This window comes from Saccopteryx leptura, chromosome 11 (assembly GCF_036850995.1).
Source record: "Saccopteryx leptura isolate mSacLep1 chromosome 11, mSacLep1_pri_phased_curated, whole genome shotgun sequence".
NCBI lineage: Eukaryota > Metazoa > Chordata > Mammalia > Chiroptera > Emballonuridae > Saccopteryx > Saccopteryx leptura.
Genome location: NC_089513.1, coordinates 790,866 through 812,957, shown reverse-complemented (window position 1 = coordinate 812,957; position 22,092 = coordinate 790,866). Strand labels below are relative to the sequence as shown.

General features: G+C 57.5%; 1 protein-coding gene across 4 annotated transcripts in view; it reads left to right on the top strand.

Moving 5' to 3' along the window:
* Positions 1–22,092, top strand: part of NFATC1 (nuclear factor of activated T cells 1) — a 92,363-nt gene that overhangs the window by 32,018 nt on the left and 38,253 nt on the right. For all 4 annotated transcript variants that reach the window (XM_066352243.1, XM_066352241.1, XM_066352244.1 and 1 more), the window contains exons 4-8: positions 1,670–1,872; positions 3,140–3,312; positions 4,402–4,542; positions 12,264–12,319; positions 16,243–16,375. In XM_066352243.1, the coding sequence (XP_066208340.1) occupies positions 1,670–1,872; positions 3,140–3,312; positions 4,402–4,542; positions 12,264–12,319; positions 16,243–16,375 (706 nt within the window). The remainder of the gene's footprint in view (positions 1–1,669; positions 1,873–3,139; positions 3,313–4,401; positions 4,543–12,263; positions 12,320–16,242; positions 16,376–22,092) is intronic.

The following is a 22,092-nucleotide window of genomic DNA, read 5'->3' as shown; positions in this document are numbered from 1 at the left end:
GCTGAGCTGCATGAGACAAGGTTTTGATCAAAGACTCACTTATAAATTCTTCATTAACTTTTACAAAATAGAGCACAGAATGGCAAAATTTGTCTCTTAATCAATCTCTGGTTTTACTTTTACATTCTTTGTTATCAAACATAGGCTTGGGTCCCATGTGAAGTCAGGTCTCTTGTGGAGTTCACTGAAGGCTAGAGCCCCACCCACAGCAGGGAGATGGGAGGGGGTGGCCAGGACAGCGAGTCTCAGGCTCCCATCTCGACTGCTTGGGTTTCTGTGCAGAACTCAGGTCCTCAGTCCACACGGGACACGCACTACTCTTCTGGATTAGAGCCACAGGGTACACTCCGGGGCTGGGCTGGCTCCCCGCCGGCTCTGTAGAAACTGAGAGGGCCTGCCTTGGTCGGTTCCTACACGCGGCCAGAAGGGGAGCACATGGATGGAGCAGGTGACACCATGCCTGTGCACACTCGGATATGAGGGCCTCAGGGGGAGATGCTCTGTCCATGTGCACGGGCCTCGCACGTGCTCTCCAGGAAGATGTGTCAGGGACCTGAGGTCAGGGTGAGCTCAGATATTTCGGTACAAGAGGACCACTTTAAAGACAGTGCTCAGAACAGAGATGAGACTAGGACACTGACCTGTGTGTGGGTCACACTGCAGCTGGGAGTGCAGACTCCCCACCAGCCACAGGCTCCGAGGTTCTGGGCAGCCTCTGTGAGGGCGAGTGTGGGTGAGAGCACATGCGTGTCTGGATGTGTATGTGCTCATGTGGACTGTCCCAGTGGTTCAGACTGGGGATGTTTTTGCACCTGCCCTCTGTGCACCGCCCTGTTCTGGCTCTGTCACCTTTCTGGGGGACACTCAGAGCTTCTGTTGGCCACTCTGCAGCAAGTGACAGGTACAGGTGGTCAGCGCTGACCAGCGGGCGCCGAGTGCTTACCAGGCTCCCGAGGGGGCCATGCTGGGTGTTGGAGCCCCAGGAATACACGTGAAGCTATGAATTCATTCAGGGGCTGTGAGTACCAGGCGAGCAGTGCTGTTTGATGGTGATGTGCGTGGACAATGCCGCAGCGGGATGATGCTGAAACAGCCACTGCTACTCCTAGGGGTCCCTGTGGAGGGGCAGCTGGGCCAAGCAGGAAAGGACCTGTTTTGAAATGGATCCTGTCCTGTCGGGCGCCCATCTGGTTCAGTCAAACGGCTCAGTCTTAGCATCACCAGCTTTCCGACGGGAACACACAGCCGCATGCAGTCCTCACAGCAGTCACTGGCCCAGGCAGACAGAGGCGTCCCCACAGGCTGTGGCACATGCAGGCGAAGAGGCGGGTCTAAGGAACAGGCAGCCACCAGCTGGGTCACCCGCTGCCCCGGGAAGGACTGGGGCTCTCCTTCCTGCCTGCTAGTCACAGCCGTGGTTGTGGCAGTGCATGTGCGTGTATTTGAGCGTAGGCAGCAGTGTTCAGAGCCGGCTGCACCCTGGGATGTTGGGATAAGGAGGCCTATCTAGGTCTCTGGTTTCATTGTTGCAGAGAAACGGGCGGAGCAGGAGAGACTAACTCCCTGCACCTGTCACACGTTCTCCTTTTGAATTCGCTCTGCTAATAACTGTTTGATGGATTCTGATTGGCCCGTATGGGGTGCTCAGCAGGCCTTATTATCTCGCCAGCTCCATGGCTACCTGGAGAATGAGCCCCTCACGCTGCAGCTGTTCATCGGGACAGCGGATGACCGTCTGCTGCGGCCACACGCCTTCTACCAGGTCCACCGCATCACAGGGAAGACCGTGTCCACCACTAGCCACGAGGCCGTCATCTCCAACACCAAAGTCCTAGAGATCCCACTTCTGCCAGACAACAACATGAGAGCCACGTAAGCCACTGCCCACCACATGGCCAGGCTTTGGGGCTCCAGTGTCCTCTGCGTCCGTGCTGCCCACAGCCTACAGCTCTGTGGCCCAACATGAAATCAGCTTCACAGATATTCGTGCCTGAGGTGTCAGCCACTGTGCATGTCACCCCTTAAATGCTCCATTGCACAGCGGTGCACACCCCTGTGCTGCATCCAGCTCCCAGGCTTGGCACCAGATCCGGGGGCCGCACCGGCCAATGCTGAGTGGTTAGGGAGAGCACTGTGTGGGCATCGTCATCTCCGAGCCGGGCACGCAGTCAGCTGGCTCACCAGTTAGAGGTGAAGTCCCTGTAAACTGAGGCTCATGCTTCTTGTGTCTGAACCAGCCTGTACTCGCGGCTTCCCTGAACCTACTAAGTGCTGTCATGTGCTGTCCCTCCTAGCCTGTGGACGCCACAGAGAAAGAAAGCACAGTCATCCCATGTGGTTTACGTCCTGCTGGGGTCCAGGGGCCCAGAGACAGTGCTGGGTGGCCCCTGGAGGTCAGGACAGGGTTCTCGAGGCAGAGAGCTGCTAGGCAGGAAGGGAGACAGTGCACCTTGGGGTGTCCAGGGAATGTGGGCCACGGGTCAGGCAGGCTACGTTGTGTGGAACTCTGCTGGGATCTTGGTACTTTCAACCTCGGAGGGAAACTTGCTTCCATGTTGGTTGGCTTTTCCTGGATTTCATCGGGACAGCAGTGACACCTCTGAATTCATGCTCAACCTTGGGTTTGCCTGGGAGCTGGAATCAGACATAGTTGAGTGGTGGGAGAGCCCTGGGGTTCCCTCAGCCACAGCCTTGGTGCAGGGGATGTGTGTGGGCCCAAGTCTCAAGCGGCTGCTCCCCAGGCTTCCTAAGAGGAGAGGGTTGGGCCCCGCCTGGTGGCACCAGACTACTCTGCTGGCGTCTGGAGTTCCATAACACTAAACAAAGTCACACAGAGCTGTGGAGAATTCAGGGCCTGAGCTGAGTGATGAGGCGGCTGCCGGACCCTAAATAAATGACCTTTTGGGGATGCCACAGGTGCTGAGCTCCGAGGCAGAGGGCGGTCCTGGCTCTGGGTTCCCCAGGCCCGTGTCCTATTCAGGTCCCTCTGGGCTGATGGCCCCGCATCATGTGCACATGTAGGTGGTGGGTTGCACTCACCCTCAGCGTGCCACTGTCCTGGGCTGGCAAGCGGTGGGGGGTGGGCGTTGTGCTCGAGGGGCAGGGGTCCGGCAAGCGAGCAGACTCTTGTGTTCACCAGCATCGACTGCGCTGGGATCCTGAAGCTCCGGAACTCGGACATCGAGCTGCGCAAGGGGGAGACCGACATCGGCCGGAAGAACACACGAGTGAGGCTGGTGTTCCGGGTCCACATCCCACAGCCCAGTGGCCGCACGCTGTCCCTGCAAGTGGCCTCCAACCCCATCGAGTGCTGTGAGTACCACCTGTCACGCGGACTGCACGTGCTACCTTCGGTACAGCTGGGAGCAGCGCAGTCACAGCACAGCTGTTCCTGCCAGAGTCCTGGTCCTGGGTGGGGATGGTGGGACGGGGCCTGGGGACCAGCACCAGCAGGGGAAGCACAAGTGAAAGAATGTTTGTCTTGAAACATGGACAGACCCCTGAGTGGGCCACATGTGCATTAATTCCCTCCCATTTTGGGATGTTGACAAAGGGTCCCTTGGCAGCTGAGTTGCCCCTCAGCTTTCCCTGGTGGTCCTGTTCCTGTATGTTGTGGGGTCCTTCCTCTTGCGACGACTTGAATCGTTATTAACCAGCCGGGTGGCTACTGAGACTCCTTGTCCAGTGGCTGGTCCTCAAGGCCTCTGCCCACCCAAGAGTGAGACCCCAGTCTGGGTCGACTGGGGTCCCCCCAGGAAGCTTGGGGATCTGGCCCAGCCACCAGCTGCCATCAGAACCATTCCTTGCCCGGCGGCCCCACCCTTTCCCTCACCACCCCCAGGTGTGGGCTCTTGGGAAATGCACCCAAGTTCACACTCACCTGTGCTCACGCTCACCTACGGTCACACTCACCTGTCCTCATACTCTCCTGCTCACTCATCCCAGCAGGAATGTTTTATTTGGGCTCCTTTGCTGCTGACTCAGAGACGGGGCTTCTTCTCATGCCCCAGCCCCTTCCTCGTGACATGTCCTGCCTACCTGTCCCGTCTCCCGGCCCCTGCTGGTCCCACACGCCATCTGCCAACCCTCTTACCACGCCCTAGAGCCCTTCTGCAGTGCGGCCTCCTCTGTGAGGCGGGCAGGATCCTCAGGACTGTGTGAGAAGCCTAGCATGTGGCTTGTTCTCAAAACTGCCTGTCTGGCCTCTCGAGACAGCGTGACCTCTCCCTGCATTAGCAAGGTGTGCTTCTGCACATCGTCCTGTTAGGGGTCACGCCATGCACACTGGTCACTGCAGGAGCCACTTGGAGGCCCTGGTTCTCCAAAAGATTGGCTCTCTGGGGAGCGCTGGGGAGAGGAAGGCCGGTGGCATCTTACTCGCTGTCATTCCTGACCCCACAGCCCAGCGATCAGCACAGGAGCTGCCCCTGGTGGAGAAGCAGAGCATGGCCAGCTGCCCCGTCCTTGGTGGGAAGAGGATGGTCCTGTCCGGCCACAACTTCCTCCAAGACTCCAAAGTCATTTTTGTGGAGAAAGCACCAGGTCTGTCCCTTCATGGCACAGTCACAGTGCTTCCTGTTTGAGGTACCGGTGGGGATGGGTTCCTAGATCAGAGGCAGGAGCTCTGCGTGTGCCGGCACAGGCGGCCATGAGTGTTTGTACCAACAGAGGGTCCCGTCTGCTGTCGCCGAGAACCCCTCCCCACTCGCCGCGGTGTTGGGGTGGGGGGCTGCAGCGTGCTCCACCTCTAGCAGCGTGGTGGCCCTTTGCCTAGACTGGCAGGGGCCTCCGGTGTCGCTGAGATTTGTTTCAGAATCACAGGCTCAGAGGCAGGTGTCCAGGCACCGAGCAGCCACCACAGCCAGTGGGCCCGCACACAGGCCCACAGACCTTTCCAGTCCATCACCCTCCGCTCCCCCTCCAGGTCAGGGCCCACCCAGGATGCCAACACAGCTGCAGTCTGTGACGGGCGCCTGAGGGCCCAGCCATTCTGTAGACAGACCTCAACTCCATGAGCATCTGTAGATGTTATTTGTCAGTAAGGGCAGACCTCATCTGTGTTCACAAGCATGGACCTCTGCAGGTACTTAAAAAGGGAGCTGTGGACAGAGGCCACTGTGGGACAAAGGTGAAGTCTCTTTCCTCAGGAATTTGTGGAACAGAGCAATGAGCCCATGAGCTGCAGGGTAGATAGGGAGCGTGGCATTGTTCTTGGCCTGTGGGGGCCACAGCTGTATTTGTGGAGAAGGCATTGTTCCTGGCCTGTGGGGGCCACAGCTGTATTTGTGGAGAAGCCCTTGGCGCCCACGAGAGTAACATGCGAGAGCACAGGCCCCTTGGAGCTCTGTGTGTGGGGCCGGTGCACGGAGCAGCAACCTCCCCTCCCCGCCCCAGGCCTGGGGGTGGATGGGACCCAGCAGGGGCCAGCTTGGTGGCCTGTTTCTTTTCTTTACGTTTTCCCATTGGAATTTTCCTGAGCACGCCAGGGCAGGACCCGTGCTAATCACTGAACACTGCAAGGCATTCAGCCTCCATAATTGGTCCTGATTTCGTGCGTTTGCAGGAAAATCAAGTGCTTCAATCAGGGTGGGCTTGAGAGTCCGGCCCGGCTGGCACACTCGCCTATATAATCATGCACATCATTGGAAAATGTGTCTCAAATGGTGGAGAAAACCCGACCAAGTGTGATGATGAGGAGAGGAATTTGAATTTCTAGAACGCCTTTCTTTGGAGGATGTTAATTTTGAAATAATTTAAACTTTCGAGCTTTAAGTGTGTGATGTGTGTTGAAGCCGGAACACGGGGCTTTGCTCACCATGTGGTGAGACTGATCAGAGCTGTTTCACCAGGAGCAGCCATCCTCACAGTTTCCCGGACAACTCCCCTCGCCCCTTAGGGGCTCCCACTAGCTGTGGGTGTAGGACTCCTGCTGCGGCAGCCCCTCAGCTACACTGTGGGAGGCCTCCCAAGTGCCAGGTGAAGGTCAGCACCTGCCTTCGTGTGAGGAGCTGAGCTCAGGAACGTCCCGTTGTCCTCCCCTGGCCCCCGGGGCTTCCCTGGCTGAGGGTCAGGCCATTCCTCGCAGGCTCAGCAGCTGGGCGCCTGGTGCAAAAGGCGAGACTCGAACACGTGAGTGGTGACTGGATATGAAGCAAAGTCCTGCCCCTACGACACGTGAAATGCACCCATGGCGCCCACACCTCTGACATGCCACTCATTTCACATTTGGATTTCACACGTGTACATGCGTGCTACATGCTTGCAGAGGGGCGAGTCCAGACGCTTCCCTCCTGCCATCAGGCTCCTGCCAGGAGCCCACACCCCTCCTGCATGTCCCTAGCTGATCTCTGGAGAAACTGCTACGTCAATCTAGATGAAAACATGGCTCACCTCTGGGCTTCCAGGGAGGTCACGTGGCCTGTCTTCACGCTGGCTGTATACCACTGCTGGGAGGCGCTCAGGCCGTGTGTGAATGTGCGATCCTGGGGTTGCCCCCCCCCCCCCCCCCCCCCCCCGCCATCAGCGCTGAAACCACAGGACGGCTCCTCAGCCGCCGCAGGAGTGGCTCTCGTGGACATCACCGCAGGGCTGGCCATAGCTGGTTGCTCCAAGGAGGGGGCGCTTGTCACTGTGACAGCAAGGATCCAGACAGAGGACCACGACAGTGATCGGCCACTGAGAGCAAGGTCCCTTTAGTGGACATCAGCCAGGACCCCGGGTCAGTGAGGGGCCACAGGGACCTCGAGACAAGTGTCACAGAGGGTGAACAGCGTGTCATGCAGCAGCTGTCTGGAAGTGACCTGTGATTTTTCTCAGCTGTTTTACTGAGTTGTACAAAACTCTCAAGTGTTGAAAAAGCCTTTCCTTCCAGGCCCAGACGGCATGTCTGAAGGTAGAAGTCCAGCTGTGGAGACCTGAAGGGGCAGGGGCAGGATATCAGCATCCAGGGACCAGCAGCTTGGACACGAAGATGTCTGCCAGCAAGGAGTAAAATACCAGCCCCCACCCCATGCACTGAAAATCACAGCTATGTCTTCAGGTCTGTGACGGAGGGCACGCCTGTACATTTGTGTCACAGCTGGACACGGCCGAGGGCACTCGAGTGCGGTGCACACGGAAGCACAGGGAGCATCCATAGGGAGCTCCTCTGCTCCTGAGACGGGAGAGGAGGCAACGCTGTAGAGGCTTACTTGGGTTAAACGTCGTCGAGCTCCTATGCTAAAGCTGAAAACGGATCTTTTTTTGTAAAGTCACCTGTGTGTTCTGTGTCATTCTTGGAAACAGCGAAGCCCCATCTGCCTTCTTTCAGCTGCAAAACAAATACCACCCAAACTCGGGGGTCCAGACAGCAGTCACTTGATTGTGGGCAGTTGTATGTGTCGGGACTGGGCCATGGTCATTTGTGTGGCCACCGTGAGCTGGCCAGTCAGCTGGGGGCCAGACAGCAGCCTTCCCTCTGAGAACAGTGTCGTGGCCTCCCGATGGTGGTCTCCATGGAGTGAAACCGTGGGGAAGATGTGACAAATGTCGGACATTTGCACGCTGGAGGAAAGATAGCATCCACAGTCTTCTAGATTCCTTTTGGTGTAGCTTTCTGCCCCGCCTGGAGGGCCGGGGTCCAGGCTCAACCAAACCACCGAAGAGCAAAGCTGTGGTCTTGGCACTCGCAGCCATGTGTGTTGCCCCAGTGTCTGGAGCCTTTGAGGTCTAGCCTTTACCAAGGGGTCCCAGCAGGCTCTGCCCAGTGGCCCACGGAGTGACTCTTATAATGTGAGGGACTGATGTGACCGTAAACCGGCGTGGTGCTCCCTGAGCCCAGAGGGTGGGGGGAGATGCCCCTGCAGCTTCTGTTCCGGGCGAAGCCTTTCCCAGGCATCGAGTGCGGCTCCCCCACGATGAGGAGTGGCCGCGGGAGGCGCGCCCAGCCCTGTCGTCAGACGCCTAGGCCTGGGGTGTGCAAGGCACGTGTAGGTGTGTGGTGCGCATAGCAGTGTGTCCGGGTGTGAGTGTGAGCGGGTGTGAGGAGCCCACTTCGCTGCCTTGGGGGCCATGGCCTTGTGTCCTGGCTGCACTGTGCAGGCAGTGACCTCTGGCGGCCTCAGGCCCTGAGCTCTCCACCTGGCACATTCTCAGCTGGCTGAGCCCAGCGGGTCGTGTTTCGCTGGTCTGGTCACCAGCTGGTGTGCAGGCGGGGACAGTGCAGCACAGCCCTGGCCAGCGGCTGGCACCTCCTCCCCTGGCCTGGCCGCATGCTATGCTGTGCAGGGCCCTGGTCTGTGTCCTAGTCACAGGGCTTCTGGAAACCTCACAGATGGGACACCGTGGGCGTGCAGCGTGGCTCCCACCCCCGGAAGTTATGACTTGGCATGGAGGAGCCCACTCCTTCCAGACTTTCCTGGCGCTGACATGGGAAAGAGGATGGACGACGTCCGTGCACCGGGCAGCTGTCGTCACCCAGCTCACCCACGTCAGCTGTCCAGGCACTGGCCTCCCCTGTGACCGCTCTTGCAGCCTGGGGTGGGCTCGTGGGCCGAGTCGAGCTGGTGCATGGGCAACAGAACACTACCCAGGGCTGTTCTGGAAGCCACGTGGGTTTCCAGTGAGTACAGGAGGTGCGGTGAGCCAGGCCACCCTGTGTCCTAAGAAGGCCTTTTCCTACGCTTTTGGCCTTAGAAGGGAAAGACGACCTGACAGTTCTAAGTCACACGACGTCCTGAACAGTCTCAGGAGGAACGGGGGCTGCCAGGAGCCCCCACAGTGGGAGCAGGGCCAAGGGGTGGACAGTGTCAGCCAAGTTCATGGGTCCCAACTCCCATCCCAGCTGCCCCCACTCAGGTCAGGGAGGTCCCAGGAAGCACCCTTGCCCCAGCGCCAGGGATGTGGTGTGTGCCCACCCCAGGGGACCTCACTCCCTGCAGGGTCCCAGGCTGACCTTTAAGGGACCTGAGAGGGAGTGGGTCGTGCAGCTGCTGGTCCGGGAAGTAGGGCTCAGCTTGGCCTCTGTGCCCTCTGGACCCTTCATGGGCCCTGAACTCACCTGCCCCAGGACACGATGACAAGCACTGGAGGGGTGCAGGTGGCTTGTGCCACTGGCCCCACTGTGGGCAGGAGGGCCTCTCCATGGCACCCACGGGGGCTCCAGGGCCCAGACCAGAGGCCTCACATCCTTCCTCACGTGGGTTGTCCCTGAAACCTCTCTGAGCGGGTGGCCAGTCATTCCCTCTGGTTTGCGCCAGACCACAGACCTTTTTCTCTAGGTTCTGTCCCAAGGCCACATCCTGGTGGGAAGGACTGTCTATTCCAGGTCCCACTGTCTGTGTGCCTGGGGGCCCTGGCTCCGGCGGGGTGGGCGTGGGAGAGGGCATGGATGGTCATCCCGGCCTTCGCCCCTCTCTTCCCCCTCGGGCTTTGACGACACGTGGCAATGCCACTGCGGTCGTATGGGAGAACATATTTTTTGTGTCAGCTTTGAGATGTCACTCACTTGCGGGCTACATAGCTCTCACCTGGTTAAGGTCAGGGCCTTTGGTAAATCATAGCCAGGCCACTCAGCATGAATTCCAGAACGCTTTTATCCCCATGGCATGTTGTAGGACCCGTGTGAGAATGGCACTCGTGGAGGTGGACAGCACCCCCTTGTACATTGGCCACGCGCTGTTTGTCCATGGTCAGTGGGTGGGCATTAGGTTGTGTCCACTAGTTGCCCACTGTGCCCAGTGCTACCATGAGCATTGGTGCCCAGGTTTCCATGTAGACAAAAGTGTTCTTTCCTGGGCGCTGTCCTGGGACTGCAGTTGCTGGTCACGTGGAAATCACACATTTGACTGTTGAGAGACCGCCATGCTGGGTCCCACAGCCTGTGGATAGTTTCCTTTCCCTTCCAGCATCTGTGCTGAGCAGGTCAGTCCCAGTGGCTCTGGGGGAGGGCGAATGTGATGGACCACCAGCACACAGCCCACTGACCCTGAGTCCCAGTGCCCCTCCCTGACTTCCACTCACTGAGGCCTGTGCAGCCTTCCAAGTCTCTGTACAGCCAGAAGCCCGACAACAGCCTGTGTCTCACTTGGCCACATGGGCTTTGGTGCCCCCCAGGGGTGTCCTGTGTGCAGGCCGGGCCTGGTGTGTCTCATGGGTACCTGTGCACAAGTGTGCAGCCCACTCCTGTGGCTGAACAATGACCAAGAGGAGACCACGTGTGTGGCGTCAAACCTGAGTAGCCTGGTCCCTGGGAGGGGCACCACACCCCTCACCCCACGGGCTCTTCTCGACCCAGGCCCTCCATGATTTCCGGCTGGTTCTGCCGGTTGGCTGCATGAGGCTTGCAACTCCTAGTTCCTGCCCAGATGCTCAGAAGCCCCAGCTTGGTGGGAAGCCAACCGTACAGCCCGAGAGGAAGGCCAGGGGAGGGTCCCAGGACAGTGAGGAGGCTCAGCCTTCATGAAGACCCCGCTCTGCTGCCTGCCTGAGGTGTGTGAGCAACCACTTGCCAGCTGGGAGGGCCACACCAGCCCACAGGCTGCATGGGAGCCTCTGGCGGGCGTGGCAGGGAAGCCTTTCTGATGACTCACGCTGCAGGGAATTCCCTAATGACTGGGAATATTTTTACTTCTGGGCTTGCGCACAGTTTCCTGCGGAGAACCCAGGGAGCTCCGATAAGGCTGAGCACAAAGGCTCATTCAGGCCACTTCCCTTCCCAGCGGGGCTGACGTGCTCCGCCCAAGGCCCCAGCCACGTCAAGCTCCACAGGGGAGAGTGGCCCGATGCTGGCGATGGAACTGGGACCAGACCGAGTGGTCATTCCCTCAGAGTCGCAGTCAGACATCTTGACCCAGCCACAGTCCTGTCCCCCTGAGCAGTGGCCTGTGTGTAATCAGACATGAGTCTTAGCGGCTCCTTTGGGGTCTCTGTGTAGAAACAGAAGTGCCAAGTTCCCGCCCCGAGGCTGCAGATCACCACAGATGGGACAAGCTCGGGAAGTGAGGCCAGAGCTCCATGCTCTGTACACCCGGGCCCCGGGCAGGTGGGCGTGCGGGAGGGCTAGGTCTCTGAACGGTGCGTGACCTTTGGGGGGTCCAGGAGCCCCGCTTGGCCGCCTGTGTGTGTCTGCACTGGTATCGGTCTGTGAATTGAAGGGCCTGTGTTTTCAGCAGCTGTGGTGGGCGGCTCACCCGGCGGCTGGGATGTCGGCACAGGTCCTGAGGGATGAGCTGCTTTGTTAGCTCCTGGTACACTAGGAGGCCATGAGCATTCGCTCAGGTTCTGCCATTTCTCCCTGAGGAAATGGGAGCACCCATCCCTGGGGCTGTGGTTCGTACCCTGTCAATGAGTGGTCACATGTGCCAGCCTCAGCGTCCCCATGACTCGTGGTTCCTGTTGCCTCCTCCGCCCCTCCCAGCAGGCACCGTGAGAGAGGAAAGGGGAGTGTGTCTGACTTATAATTTAGGGCTTGAGAGACACGTTTGTTCTTTGGAAACGGCATAAGTAGAAACGAGTGCTAGTAGGTCTTACTTCATAAAAAGTAAAGAGGAAAGAGACCTGGGGTGGGGGGCGTCTATTAAGTTCGAATTCCTACAGAGCCCGTCCTCGAGCAGTGTGCCTTCCAGATGGGCTTCCAAACACTGAAGTCCAGTTTGTAGAGGGTCCAGTTAGTGGGGGCCAGGCTTCCTCCCTGAGGAGCCAGCCCAGGAGCAGCGCCCTGCCACAGGCCCCTTTGCAAGACTGTTTTCTTACTGTCCAGACGACAACTGGGTCATGAAACCCTGAGGTTTGTATTTCTGCATCCTGACCTGGTGAGTGGGAGCCAAGGAAGGACTTTCTCGTTTGTCCCTTACTCCCTGGCTCCTGGGCTGCTCCTGAGTGACTCTGCTCCCCAAGGGAGGCCCTGCAGGCTCATGGTCCAGAGCTGGGCTGAGAGTCAGACCCGCCTCACTCCAGGTCCGGGAGTACATGCCCCACTGGGGTCGCCCAGGGCGCTCCTGGGCTCCAGCAACCTTGGAGACAAGCATGTGAAACCTCTCCCTGACTGGTATGGGGTGACATGGGGCAGGTGACATTCGAGGATGCCCCAGGCTGATGTGTGCTCTGCCGTCACACGGGCATGACTCTGCTCTTACTGGTTAACGGCCAGGGTGGCCAGGCAAGGGTGGGCCATCCACTCAGAGGCTACCCTTCCAGGGGCCGTCTGCCGGGGCCAAGTCATGTGTTTTTGGGAGATGCGCCCAGGCCGGCCCGGAGTGACAGCATCTCATGCCCCTTTCTTCCAGATGGCCACCACATCTGGGAAATGGAGGCGAAAACCGACCGAGACCTGTGCAAGCCGGTAAGTGTCACTCAGACGTGCGCACTCAGGCGTCGGATGTGTTCAGGCTCCCACAACGAGTGGGGCCCTGCCAGAGGCGGGTGCTTCTCGTCTATTAATACAAAACAATTCAGTAATAACGGAGGAGTAACCGTGCAGGGGCAGAGTGACTGTGAAGCCCCTGCTCTCGGGGGCAGCTGAGGGGGGATGTAGGGCAGTAGTATGGAGGACTAGGGTTCGTTGGGCTGGGGGCCTCACCAGTGCTGGGGTGATACCTCCTGGCTGCACAGGCCAAGACAGGGGTGTGCATATACCCTGGCACAGGGCTCTTCTGTGGCCCTTTAGCTGTCATTGTCACCAGGGCCCCCACACAGCCCGCTGCCCCCAGGAAGACAGCTGCTCTGAGCCTCTGAGTGGGCACCGTACCCGCCCGGGCATGCAAGTGGCATGGTTCCACCAGCATCCTTGGTGGTGACTTCCAGTCCTCCTCAGAGAACACCCACTGCTCAGCAGACTCTTGTTTTGTTTTGTTTTGTTGGGGGGGGGGGTTCTGAAGTGAGAAGAGGAGAGGCAGAGAGACTCCCGCATGTGCCCAACTGGGATCCACCCGGCATGCCCACCAGGGGGTGATGCTCTGCCCATCTGGGGCGTTGCTCTGTTGCAACCAGAGCCATTCTAGTGCCTGAGGCAGAGGCCACAGAGCCATCCTCAGTGCCCAGGCCAACTTTGCTCCAGTGGAGCCTTGGCTGCAGGAGGGGAAGAGAGAGATAGAGAGAAAGGAGAGAGGGAAGGTGGAGAAGCAGATGGGCACTTCTCCTGTGTGCCCTGGCCAGGAATCGAACCTGGGACTTCCACACGCCAGGCCATCAGTCCACCGCTGAGCCAACCAGCCGGGGCTCAGACTCTTGTTTGAATATGAAGTGGGTGTGGTTGTGCCTCTCAGGCTGGCCTCCTCTATTTGCCTATTAGCCGTGGGCGGGGCCTGGGGACCCCCTGCCGAGTGGTATGGGCTGCTGAGCTCAGTCCCGGGCCTGCACTGGTATGCAGGTGCCCACACAATGTCAGCCTCTCACAGAGGTCTTGTACCTAAGAAATAGTCATTGTTTCTTCAGTTGGTTGTTCATGGAGAATATTTTTTTATCTGAAACTGGTGCTGTCCTGCTCTTTCTGGATCCTGATAGCTTATGTGTCTTCCTCCATCCCTTTACCTGTAACCTGTGTCTTTATGTTCAATGTGCACGCCTCGCGCCCACAGAGAGCTGGGCCTCCATCCCCCGATGGCGCCTTTGTTTACCTGGGGTGCTGAGACATTGGTATGAAGGGGTGGGCTCTTAGCCGCCACATGTGTCTCCCACTCAGTCCTGGAGAAGCTGCAGGCACCTGGGCGGAGGGAATCCCACATGGTTGGAGGGGTCTATGCAGGAAACTCCCCGTCTTCCATCTCTGTGGCTCACTCCACTGATGGCAGGACAAGCATCCTTCTCCTGAAAGCTGGGAGACGGGGTGCTGCTCAGGTCGAGTGCTTAATTTTGGGGCTCCCTATGGGTCCTGCACGGTTGAGCCATGTGAGTGTGGCCCCTGGGTGGCAGGGTAGCTGCTCTCTGCCCTGTAGGAGGGGCATGAGGGGTGCTCATGTCATGACGGACAGGGCCTCACGGTGGCAACTGCATGGCACTGAGACAGCTAGGCCTCCAGATGGGACTCCTGACCCAACAGGTTCATGAGCTGCAGAGTAAGCCTGGCAGGTGGAGGGATGGTCCATCTGCCTCCAAGGGCCACCCCCTGTGCCGGTCCCTCTCCCCCCAGGGTTCAGCTGCTCCTCTTCCCCAGCCAGGGGTCGGGTCACACAGCACGGCCCTCAGTCCTAGCTCAAGCCCCTCCCAGGTGGTCTCCTCTGCTCTCAGCTGGTTGTGGCTGCCCACCCCCCCCCCACCCCCAGCAAAAATCGTTCATCTTGTATCAAAGTAATTCCTGACAAGTTGGCATGTTCAGGTTTTCTATTGTTGAGTCTTCTTTACTTTGAATAGTTGCATACTTTAAAAGAAGCTCAACAGTTACTTGTATGTTTTTGTTTGCTTGCTTGTTTGTTTGTTTTTAAGTGAGAGGAGGGGAGATAGTGAGGCAGACTCCCACATGTGTCCTGACCAGGATCTCCCTGGCAACCCCTGCCTGGGGCCGATACTCAGACCAACGATCTATCTCCAGCACCCAGGGCCCTGCTCCAACCAGTCGAGCCACCAACTGCGAAAAGGGAAGAGAGAAAGAAGGGGGAGGGGGAGAAGCAGATGGTCACTTCTCGTGCATGCCCTGACCAGGGACCGAACCAGAGACATCCTCACGCTGGGCCAATGTTCTACCCATTGAGCAAACTGGCCAAGGCCAGATAGGTATATGTTTTAAAAGAAACATAATATACTTGTGAATCATGATACACTTTTTTAGATTTCATTCTTACCTCTTGAATGAGGGCCAGGCCCAGCATGACCTGCAGGTTCTCCTTCCATACCATCGAACCCTCAGGAAATGATCGGGAGATAGCCCTGTCATTTCTGTCTTGCGGTATAGATGGGAAACTGAAACTCGGACTGTCAGCTCCAGAGCAGGACCCAGGCCTGGGTGACCCTGACCAGGCTGCTACCCGGCTGCAGGTGCCAGTGAGGAGTCAGTGGGGTGCATGGTTCACACCCAACGTCACTACCTTTGGCCTCAGGGTTATTTTTAGTGAAGGGACAGGCTGAGGCAGGAGGAGACAGTGTGCTTGTTGCTTCTAAATGACACGAAGTTAGGGAAACAACAAAATGTGTAAGGGACAGAGCCCTCCCTGCTGTCCATGTGCCCTCACCAGCAGGCTTCGGGGCCTCAGTTTCTTCACGGGTAACAGGAAGAGTCTTGGCCTGAAGTTCTCTTCAGTTTTCTGTGAACATTCTTAAGATTTCATTATTAACACGGGCCCATCAATTTTCCTGTGAACCTGGAAGCAGGCTACAAATACTTTCACAAAAGAAGCTCTACGGAGGGCTTTTCTTACACAGTTTTCCTGGCTGTTTGCTGAAATCATGTGACAAAAGAATGAAAGGCACTTGGTGGATGTGAGTGTCTCTGACTCCCAGAATCTAGGGCTGCTCCCTCCTCCTGCTGTGCCAGCGCACGGGCTCATGCTGCTGACTTAGGGCCACACAGGGCGGCCGGCGCGGGCGCTGAGAGACCTGTGTGTCGACTCCGGCCGCTACCCTGCTGCAAGCTGCCATGTGCTCTGACCTGCACTGAGAGCGCATGACATGGGGGACTTTGCTGATCTTTATTTACAGCATGAGGGGTGACAGCAGCACCCAGAACCGCCCTGTTCCCTCTTGGGCTCCACCTCCTGACTCCGCCAAGTGTCAGCGCCATCTCCTCCAGTTTACCGGAGTCTGGGAGCCCGTGGTCATCACAGACCCTGTTTCCAGAGACGAGTCTCCAGGAAGCACCCACCCTGGGTCTTCCTTGCCAGTTACCTGGACAGGTGCTCCTGGCTATCTGCACAGGTCAGGGCCTGGGGGCTTGTTTTCATTTCCAAAGATCACTGACCTTTGCCAGAGACAGCAGCACTGGGGTCAGCTGCCAAGTGGCAGGGCCCCTTTCAGTGCCCACAGTGGCTGCGTTTCTGCGTGGGATCGGTGGCACCTTAAGTGAAGCCCCAGCCTGCGCCCCCTCATGCTCCACGTCATACCACCATGCAGCTCTGGGTGTGCAGGACAAGGACCCTCTTCCTCGCTAGCCCATGTGTGACCGGCAGATCAGCCCACACCTACGTGTGCCCACTCACACGTGGGCTCTCTGTGGGTGGCCGCTTCTCCCAGACTGATAGTGGGCACTGCTCTCCATGCGGGCATACCCTTTGTAAGTGCAAAGCATCTGAGCATGCGAGCCGCTAATGACCCCTCCTGTCTGTCCTGTCGCACTAGAACTCGCTGGTGGTCGAGGTACCTCCATTCCGCAATCAGAGAATCAGCAGCCCCGTGCAAGTCAGCTTCTACGTCTGCAACGGGAAGAGGAAGAGAAGCCAGTACCAGCCCTTCACCTACCTGCCCACCAATGGTAACGCTATCTTTCTAACCTTACACGCTGCCCACGAACCGGTTGGGTGCTTTTTCTAAAAGACACGGGAGTGACGAGCTACTGTTGCTGTAAACGCCAGGTCGCGCTGCATCTTTACACTGTGTCGCTTTCCCGTTAGCAAGACCACGTCATCCATGCCTTAAAAACAAAAACAAAAAAAAGGAAAAAAAAGAAAAGCAAACCTTCCCGTGTACCTCCCTTTATTACTGGCGGGGCGGGGGCGGTGAGTTGGGTAATCACTGACCATTCTGCTGGCGGCTTGCGAGTGCACAGCAGCCTGGGGAGAGAAGGTGCAGCTCGGAGCAGAGTGCATGTGTGTACGTTTGAACTCCATGGGTGTTTGAGGTGGGAGCAAACAGCTGTAATTACCTCGCAGGCGCCTTTAGAAGTAAACCCTTGCCATTTAGCCTAAGGCTGCTGCCCAATGTGGTCGTTAACGCTGTTGGTTTTGTGCTTGTGCTAAAAACCCGCGTGACATTCGTCCTTTAAGTACACCGTCCTGTGACCACAAGGCTCTTAGGCCCAAGGACCCCTCCTGCTCAGCCACAAAGTGTTCTCATCCAAATGGCCCGTCCACACGTTGTCAGGATGGCTCCTTATCACTTAAAAAGAAATCAGTTTACTTGTCAACTCTTTAGGGTGTTTTCTGAAAGAAAAGGCTATTTTTTGCGTTGCCCCCTCAGCAACTAGCAGAAAGCAAGAGTGCGTCTCCCTGGCAGCCGGAGCGTGTGAGCAGCGGACAGCATGCATTGTTCTGGGTTTAATTGTGTCTGTGGATACTCAGCTGTGCAGTCTTTGCTCTAAACATACAAGAGTTAAGAGGGAAACTGTACGCCAAAAACTAGTTACAGAAGCAGCCACGTCATCTGAGCAGAAACGGAGGCTTGGGGAAGGTTTCCGTTTTCCCTGAATGTAAAATGCCATTTATGGTAGACAAGGTCACGGGAAGCTCCAGAATTTCAGTGTTGACACCAAACTGTTAGAATGAAAGTTTGATAAATAAGATTTGCTGTAAGATCTCCATACCCTGAGTGTAAGCACAGCGGTCACCGTACCACCTGCCTGGGGGAGGGGGTGGCGGGGGGGGGGTGCTGTTTTCCTGCTGTGGCTCCTTCAGGCTTCTGTGGTCTGTACTGCATATGCACCACGGGTCCCATCTTCAGGCTTCTGTGGTCTGTACTGCATATGCACCACGGGTCCCATCTTCTGGAATAAGGTGCAGTGTGTCCTATAAAGAAAATGTTTAGTCTTTTTTTCAAAATGTAATGATTGTGTCCTAATTAAATTTCAACCCCAGTTGACTAAGTATCGAATGTTTTAAGGAAAACCTAGGCTGTATACAGAAAGGTTTCTTTGTAGAGCAGTTTAGAAAATAGCTCTAGGTTCCCTGCTCCAAGTTCATAGGCGCTGTGCATTATACAGTAGCCCATGTCAGAAGAGGAGGGGCCCGTGTGCCTGCTCACCTTCTTACAGGACTGGGCCGGGGCCACCAGGGATGTGTAACTGAGGTTGTCGGCTCCTGCAGGGCCGCCACCCACCAGCCTGTGTCACTCACCCTGCCATCCTGCAGTCTCAGTCCATGGAGAGTAGGGCACTTTCTGCCCCACAACCCCAATCCCACGCTCTGCTTTTACCCCAGCCCTCCACCCCACATCTGCCCCTGGTCCTCCAACCCCACAACACCTGCCCTGCCCTCCACCCCCATGTCAACCTCTGGTCCTCCACCCCCACGACATCCACCCGGCCCTCCAACACCAAGCTCTAGGTGTGCCCGAGTTCCTCTGGCAGCTTCATCACCAAGCTTTAAATGACATCTCACCTGGACCCCTCCTTCTCTAGCTGGTGCCCTAGGTCCACCCACAGAGCCCTCGTCCATCCCACCAGCAGTGACTACTGGGTGCTCTATGACTTGGACTTGTGCAGCCTTCCTGGTGGTGTGGGCCCTCATCTCCTTTCTTCCCTTGTCTCTGAAACTTGCTTTCTGTCCACAAAGCCCGAGGTGGTGCCCCAGCTGCTTTCCTGGGGCCGGTTCGCCACGCCCGTGGGGTCCTAGCCTGTGAGCTCCGCGGGAGCAGGGCCTTTGCCCGCATTGGACTCTGCCTACATCGTGGGGCTGTCCCGATGTGGCTGTTCAGACAAATAAACGAATGATGAACAAGAGCTCACAGAGCAGTTTCAGTTTGGTGTTTTCCTCGCGTGTGTTGCTGCCTGGCATTGGGGCTGAGTTTACTCTCCGCACTGACAGGTGTGAGCGGGCAGAGGGCTGGAGTGCCAGCCCCTGCACCTCGCGTCCTGGAGGTCCCCCAGAGCCTCTCCACACAGTTGTGTTATGCCAGCACCCCCGGCACGGAGACAGATCCCCATCCTGCATTCTAAAGACACATGCTCTGCAGACGGGGCTCTGCAGACAGGGCTCTGCCCGTGGGGTCAGGCGTGACCTCAGTCAGGAGAGAGTCACCTGATTTTAAGGTACTTGGTTTGTTTCCTTCTTTCTTAGACCTCAGTTGTAAGGTTGTAACGTCCTCCTCCTGGTTTGGGGGCCGTCCCCACATGACCGCGGCAGACACCAGCCTCAGTGGCTGTGTGCTCATGTATACTGGCAGGTTCTTTGCAAGCTTATAACACATGCTGTTGAAATGTACAGGACCCTTGTGGAGATACATGCACTTGAATCCAAGATTCATTTTCATATGCAAATCTGTAAGGTCAAGTCTCACTTCTGGTTTTACTTCAAAGTTGGGTGGAAGTCAGAACACATGACATCACTGTTCCTAGCTGCATCACACTCCAGCCTCTGGGGGCGGGGCCTCGTGCAGGGCCCCTCCCACACAGACCGTTCTCTGTGCAGGACGCTGCGTGTTTCAGATGTGGGAAGTGTGTGTAGCTCAGCAGAGAGCTGGAAGGGCCCACTCCCTCTCACCTTCTTGCCACCCTCCCTCCTCATCTCATCTCTGATGTCACCTTCTGATGACAGGGGTGACACCCACCTCAGCCCCCTCCCCCTGTCATGTTTCAAGTCAGTGGTCAGAGTGCTGGGAGGTTTCTGAGCAGCAGTGTCTGGGTCTGTGGGTCATCTTTGGCTCCTGGTCTTCATGGGCCCAAGGCAGTTGTCTCTTTACCCTTCTCTGGAAGGCAGGGTGGGGAAGGGCTGAGTGTTTCATGGAGAGAAGCTTCCGAGGCTGTAGGTAGTCACAGCAAACAGGAGACCCCATGTACTCACCCCCTATATCGTCCCTGGGGTAGTAATCAGGGCAGAAGAGCACTTGGGGCAGTTCTATAAAAGACTGCACATGGTCACACCCCTGTAGGGAGGCTCCCCCCAGGTTCCTGTGTGTTCCTGCTTTTGCTTAATGGGGAGTAAACGCAGCCTTCTGATGGGAAGCCATATGGGCTGGGGACCTGGCAGCCAGCACAGGACAGAGATGCCAGCAGGGGCCGCAGCTCTGAGAGATCAAGTGTCAGGACAGGTGGAAAGGGGCAGACCTGTGGTGGGGGACGGGGGAGGTCCACGTCCCCTGTGGGTCCCTTGGCTTGCATTCCAGACGAGCGCTCCTCTGGGTGGGAACAAGCAGAGCAGGGATGAGGGCTCACATGATAGAACAAATTCCAATTTGTGACCTCAGAATTGTGCAAAACAAGGAAAATAAACCGTGATGAATTCCTGGGTCCTGGGGAGTTTGTCTTTCCATCTGAGGTGTTTTAGTTGGTTTTCCAGAAGTGCCTGTGGTGGCACAAGGACCCTGCCCACCGCTGCTCATGGCTGAGGGTCTGGGAGTGTCACCAAGAAGGCCCAGACTCACAAATATCCCTACCTTTGTTGGGGTCCCTAGTAACCAGGACGTCCCATGTAGGGACCCGCTTGTCCTTCAGAGACAGAGTACCAGAGGCCACGTGGTGGTGACCACACGGCTTTCTGTCCCTGACAGGACCTCTCAGGACTGTGGGGAGAAGCAGCTCTGACCCCTGGGGTCACTCACCAGGGACAAAGGTGCCCCAGGATGGTCCTGCCTGGGGGGGAGGAGGGTTTGTGGGGGACATTAGCAACCTGGAGAAGGAGCCCCATAGAGATGGGGCACCCCCTCTGTCCTCATTGTTGGAGAGTCAGCAGTTAAGCCAGTCATCCTCGTAGGTGATGGCCTGATTGAAAACACATCCCTACCACAAGGGGAATGGGGGGAGTAGGTTCTGAGTTCTCATCTGCGTGATTCGGTCCATAAGTCAGCAGAACCCGGTGCCACACGGATCCCGCCGTGGTAGCCAGAGAGGGTGGCCTGAGTGGTGGGCAGGTCTCTGCAGATTCCAGAACTGTGGCTGCCTATGTGAGGATGTGTCTCTGGTCCCTGGGCTCACGGTCCAATGCCATGGGCTTGTCCCAGCTCTCAGGGCAGTCGGCGGCATGGTTGGGACCTCGGACACACAGGCCCCAGTGGCCCCGATGTCACAGTGAGCTCTGGGTCTGCCTGTCCTACTGAGAGATTTGGCTCATTTTCCCCCAAGTTTGTTGCATTAAAGTTAAACCCCAAAGTAATTACCTTCACTGCTTCAGTGTGCAACTGTGACTTCCGATGGCAACTTGGCTTGCTGGTTGGACCTCAGCCTTGGGCCTCTCCTGTCCACTGCCCCTCACCCCAGGGCCCCTCCTGGGCCTCGACTCACAAATATCCCTAATTTTATAGACAAAGAAATAAGCTCGGGAGCTCAAGCCGTTGGCCCAGACCCGTGACAGGCCTGCCGCGGGACGTGCAGTGTCTGACCCCCAAGCCCGTCCTTGCAGACCTGCGGAACCCAGTGTGTATCTTATGAAAGGCTGTGCATGTCCCTCCTGCAGGCCGTTCCCACCTCTGACCGGAGTGGGAGGCGCAAAGGGGGCCCTGCAGGGGTCCACACAGGCTGCCTGGCCAGCGCCTCACCACACAATACCTGCTGGCTTTCAAATAAAGCAGATCATGCTGACGTTTCTGACCCTCGCTGCCCATCCGGGAACTTCCTCCTGGAGGCCGAGGGGGCAGGTGGGCGGCCAGAGCAGATGGGCAAGGTGATGCTGTCCCCACCAGCTCCCAGCAGCCCGAGACTTCGGATGGTCAGTGGGCAGGCCTGTGGCCAGTAGTGTGGCTGCTTCCGTAGACACTCTGGAACCTCCCTCCCGAGGGAGGGCGTTGGTGTTGGGAGCTGGCCAGTACCTGGCTGAGCGTGCTCAGGCCTTGATGTCGCTTCTCACTGAAGGCTCACAGAACCGAGAGGCTGTCCTTAAATTTCCGTTCTTACGGCCTCTCTTGTGCTATTCCAGCCAGAAAACGAGGGACTAGTTTTCCTCTGTGTCCACATTTAAACCTGACTTAACAGAGGTGTCCAGGGCACCATGCGATGTCCTGGGGGAAGTATGTGTCCCCTGCACCAGCCCCCAGGAGGAGTGAGAATAAGGCCAGGTCTGGAGTGGCCACGAGTTAGCCAGAGTGTGACGGGGGTCTGGGGCATGGCAGGAAGTTGTCCACCTGCGGTCGGAGAACCCTGGCTCTCCGCACGGCTGCCTTCTCTCAAGAGTCTCCCCCAGCTGCCTGGTTGTGTGAACCCAGCTCCTGAAGTGTGTCTGATGCATGTTGCTGAGCCTCCACCGGGGGTCCCCATGTGTTAGAGGAGAGTTGAAGCATGTCATCCTAGGAGCTGCCCTGGGCCAGGCGGTCAGTATCGTGAGCCCA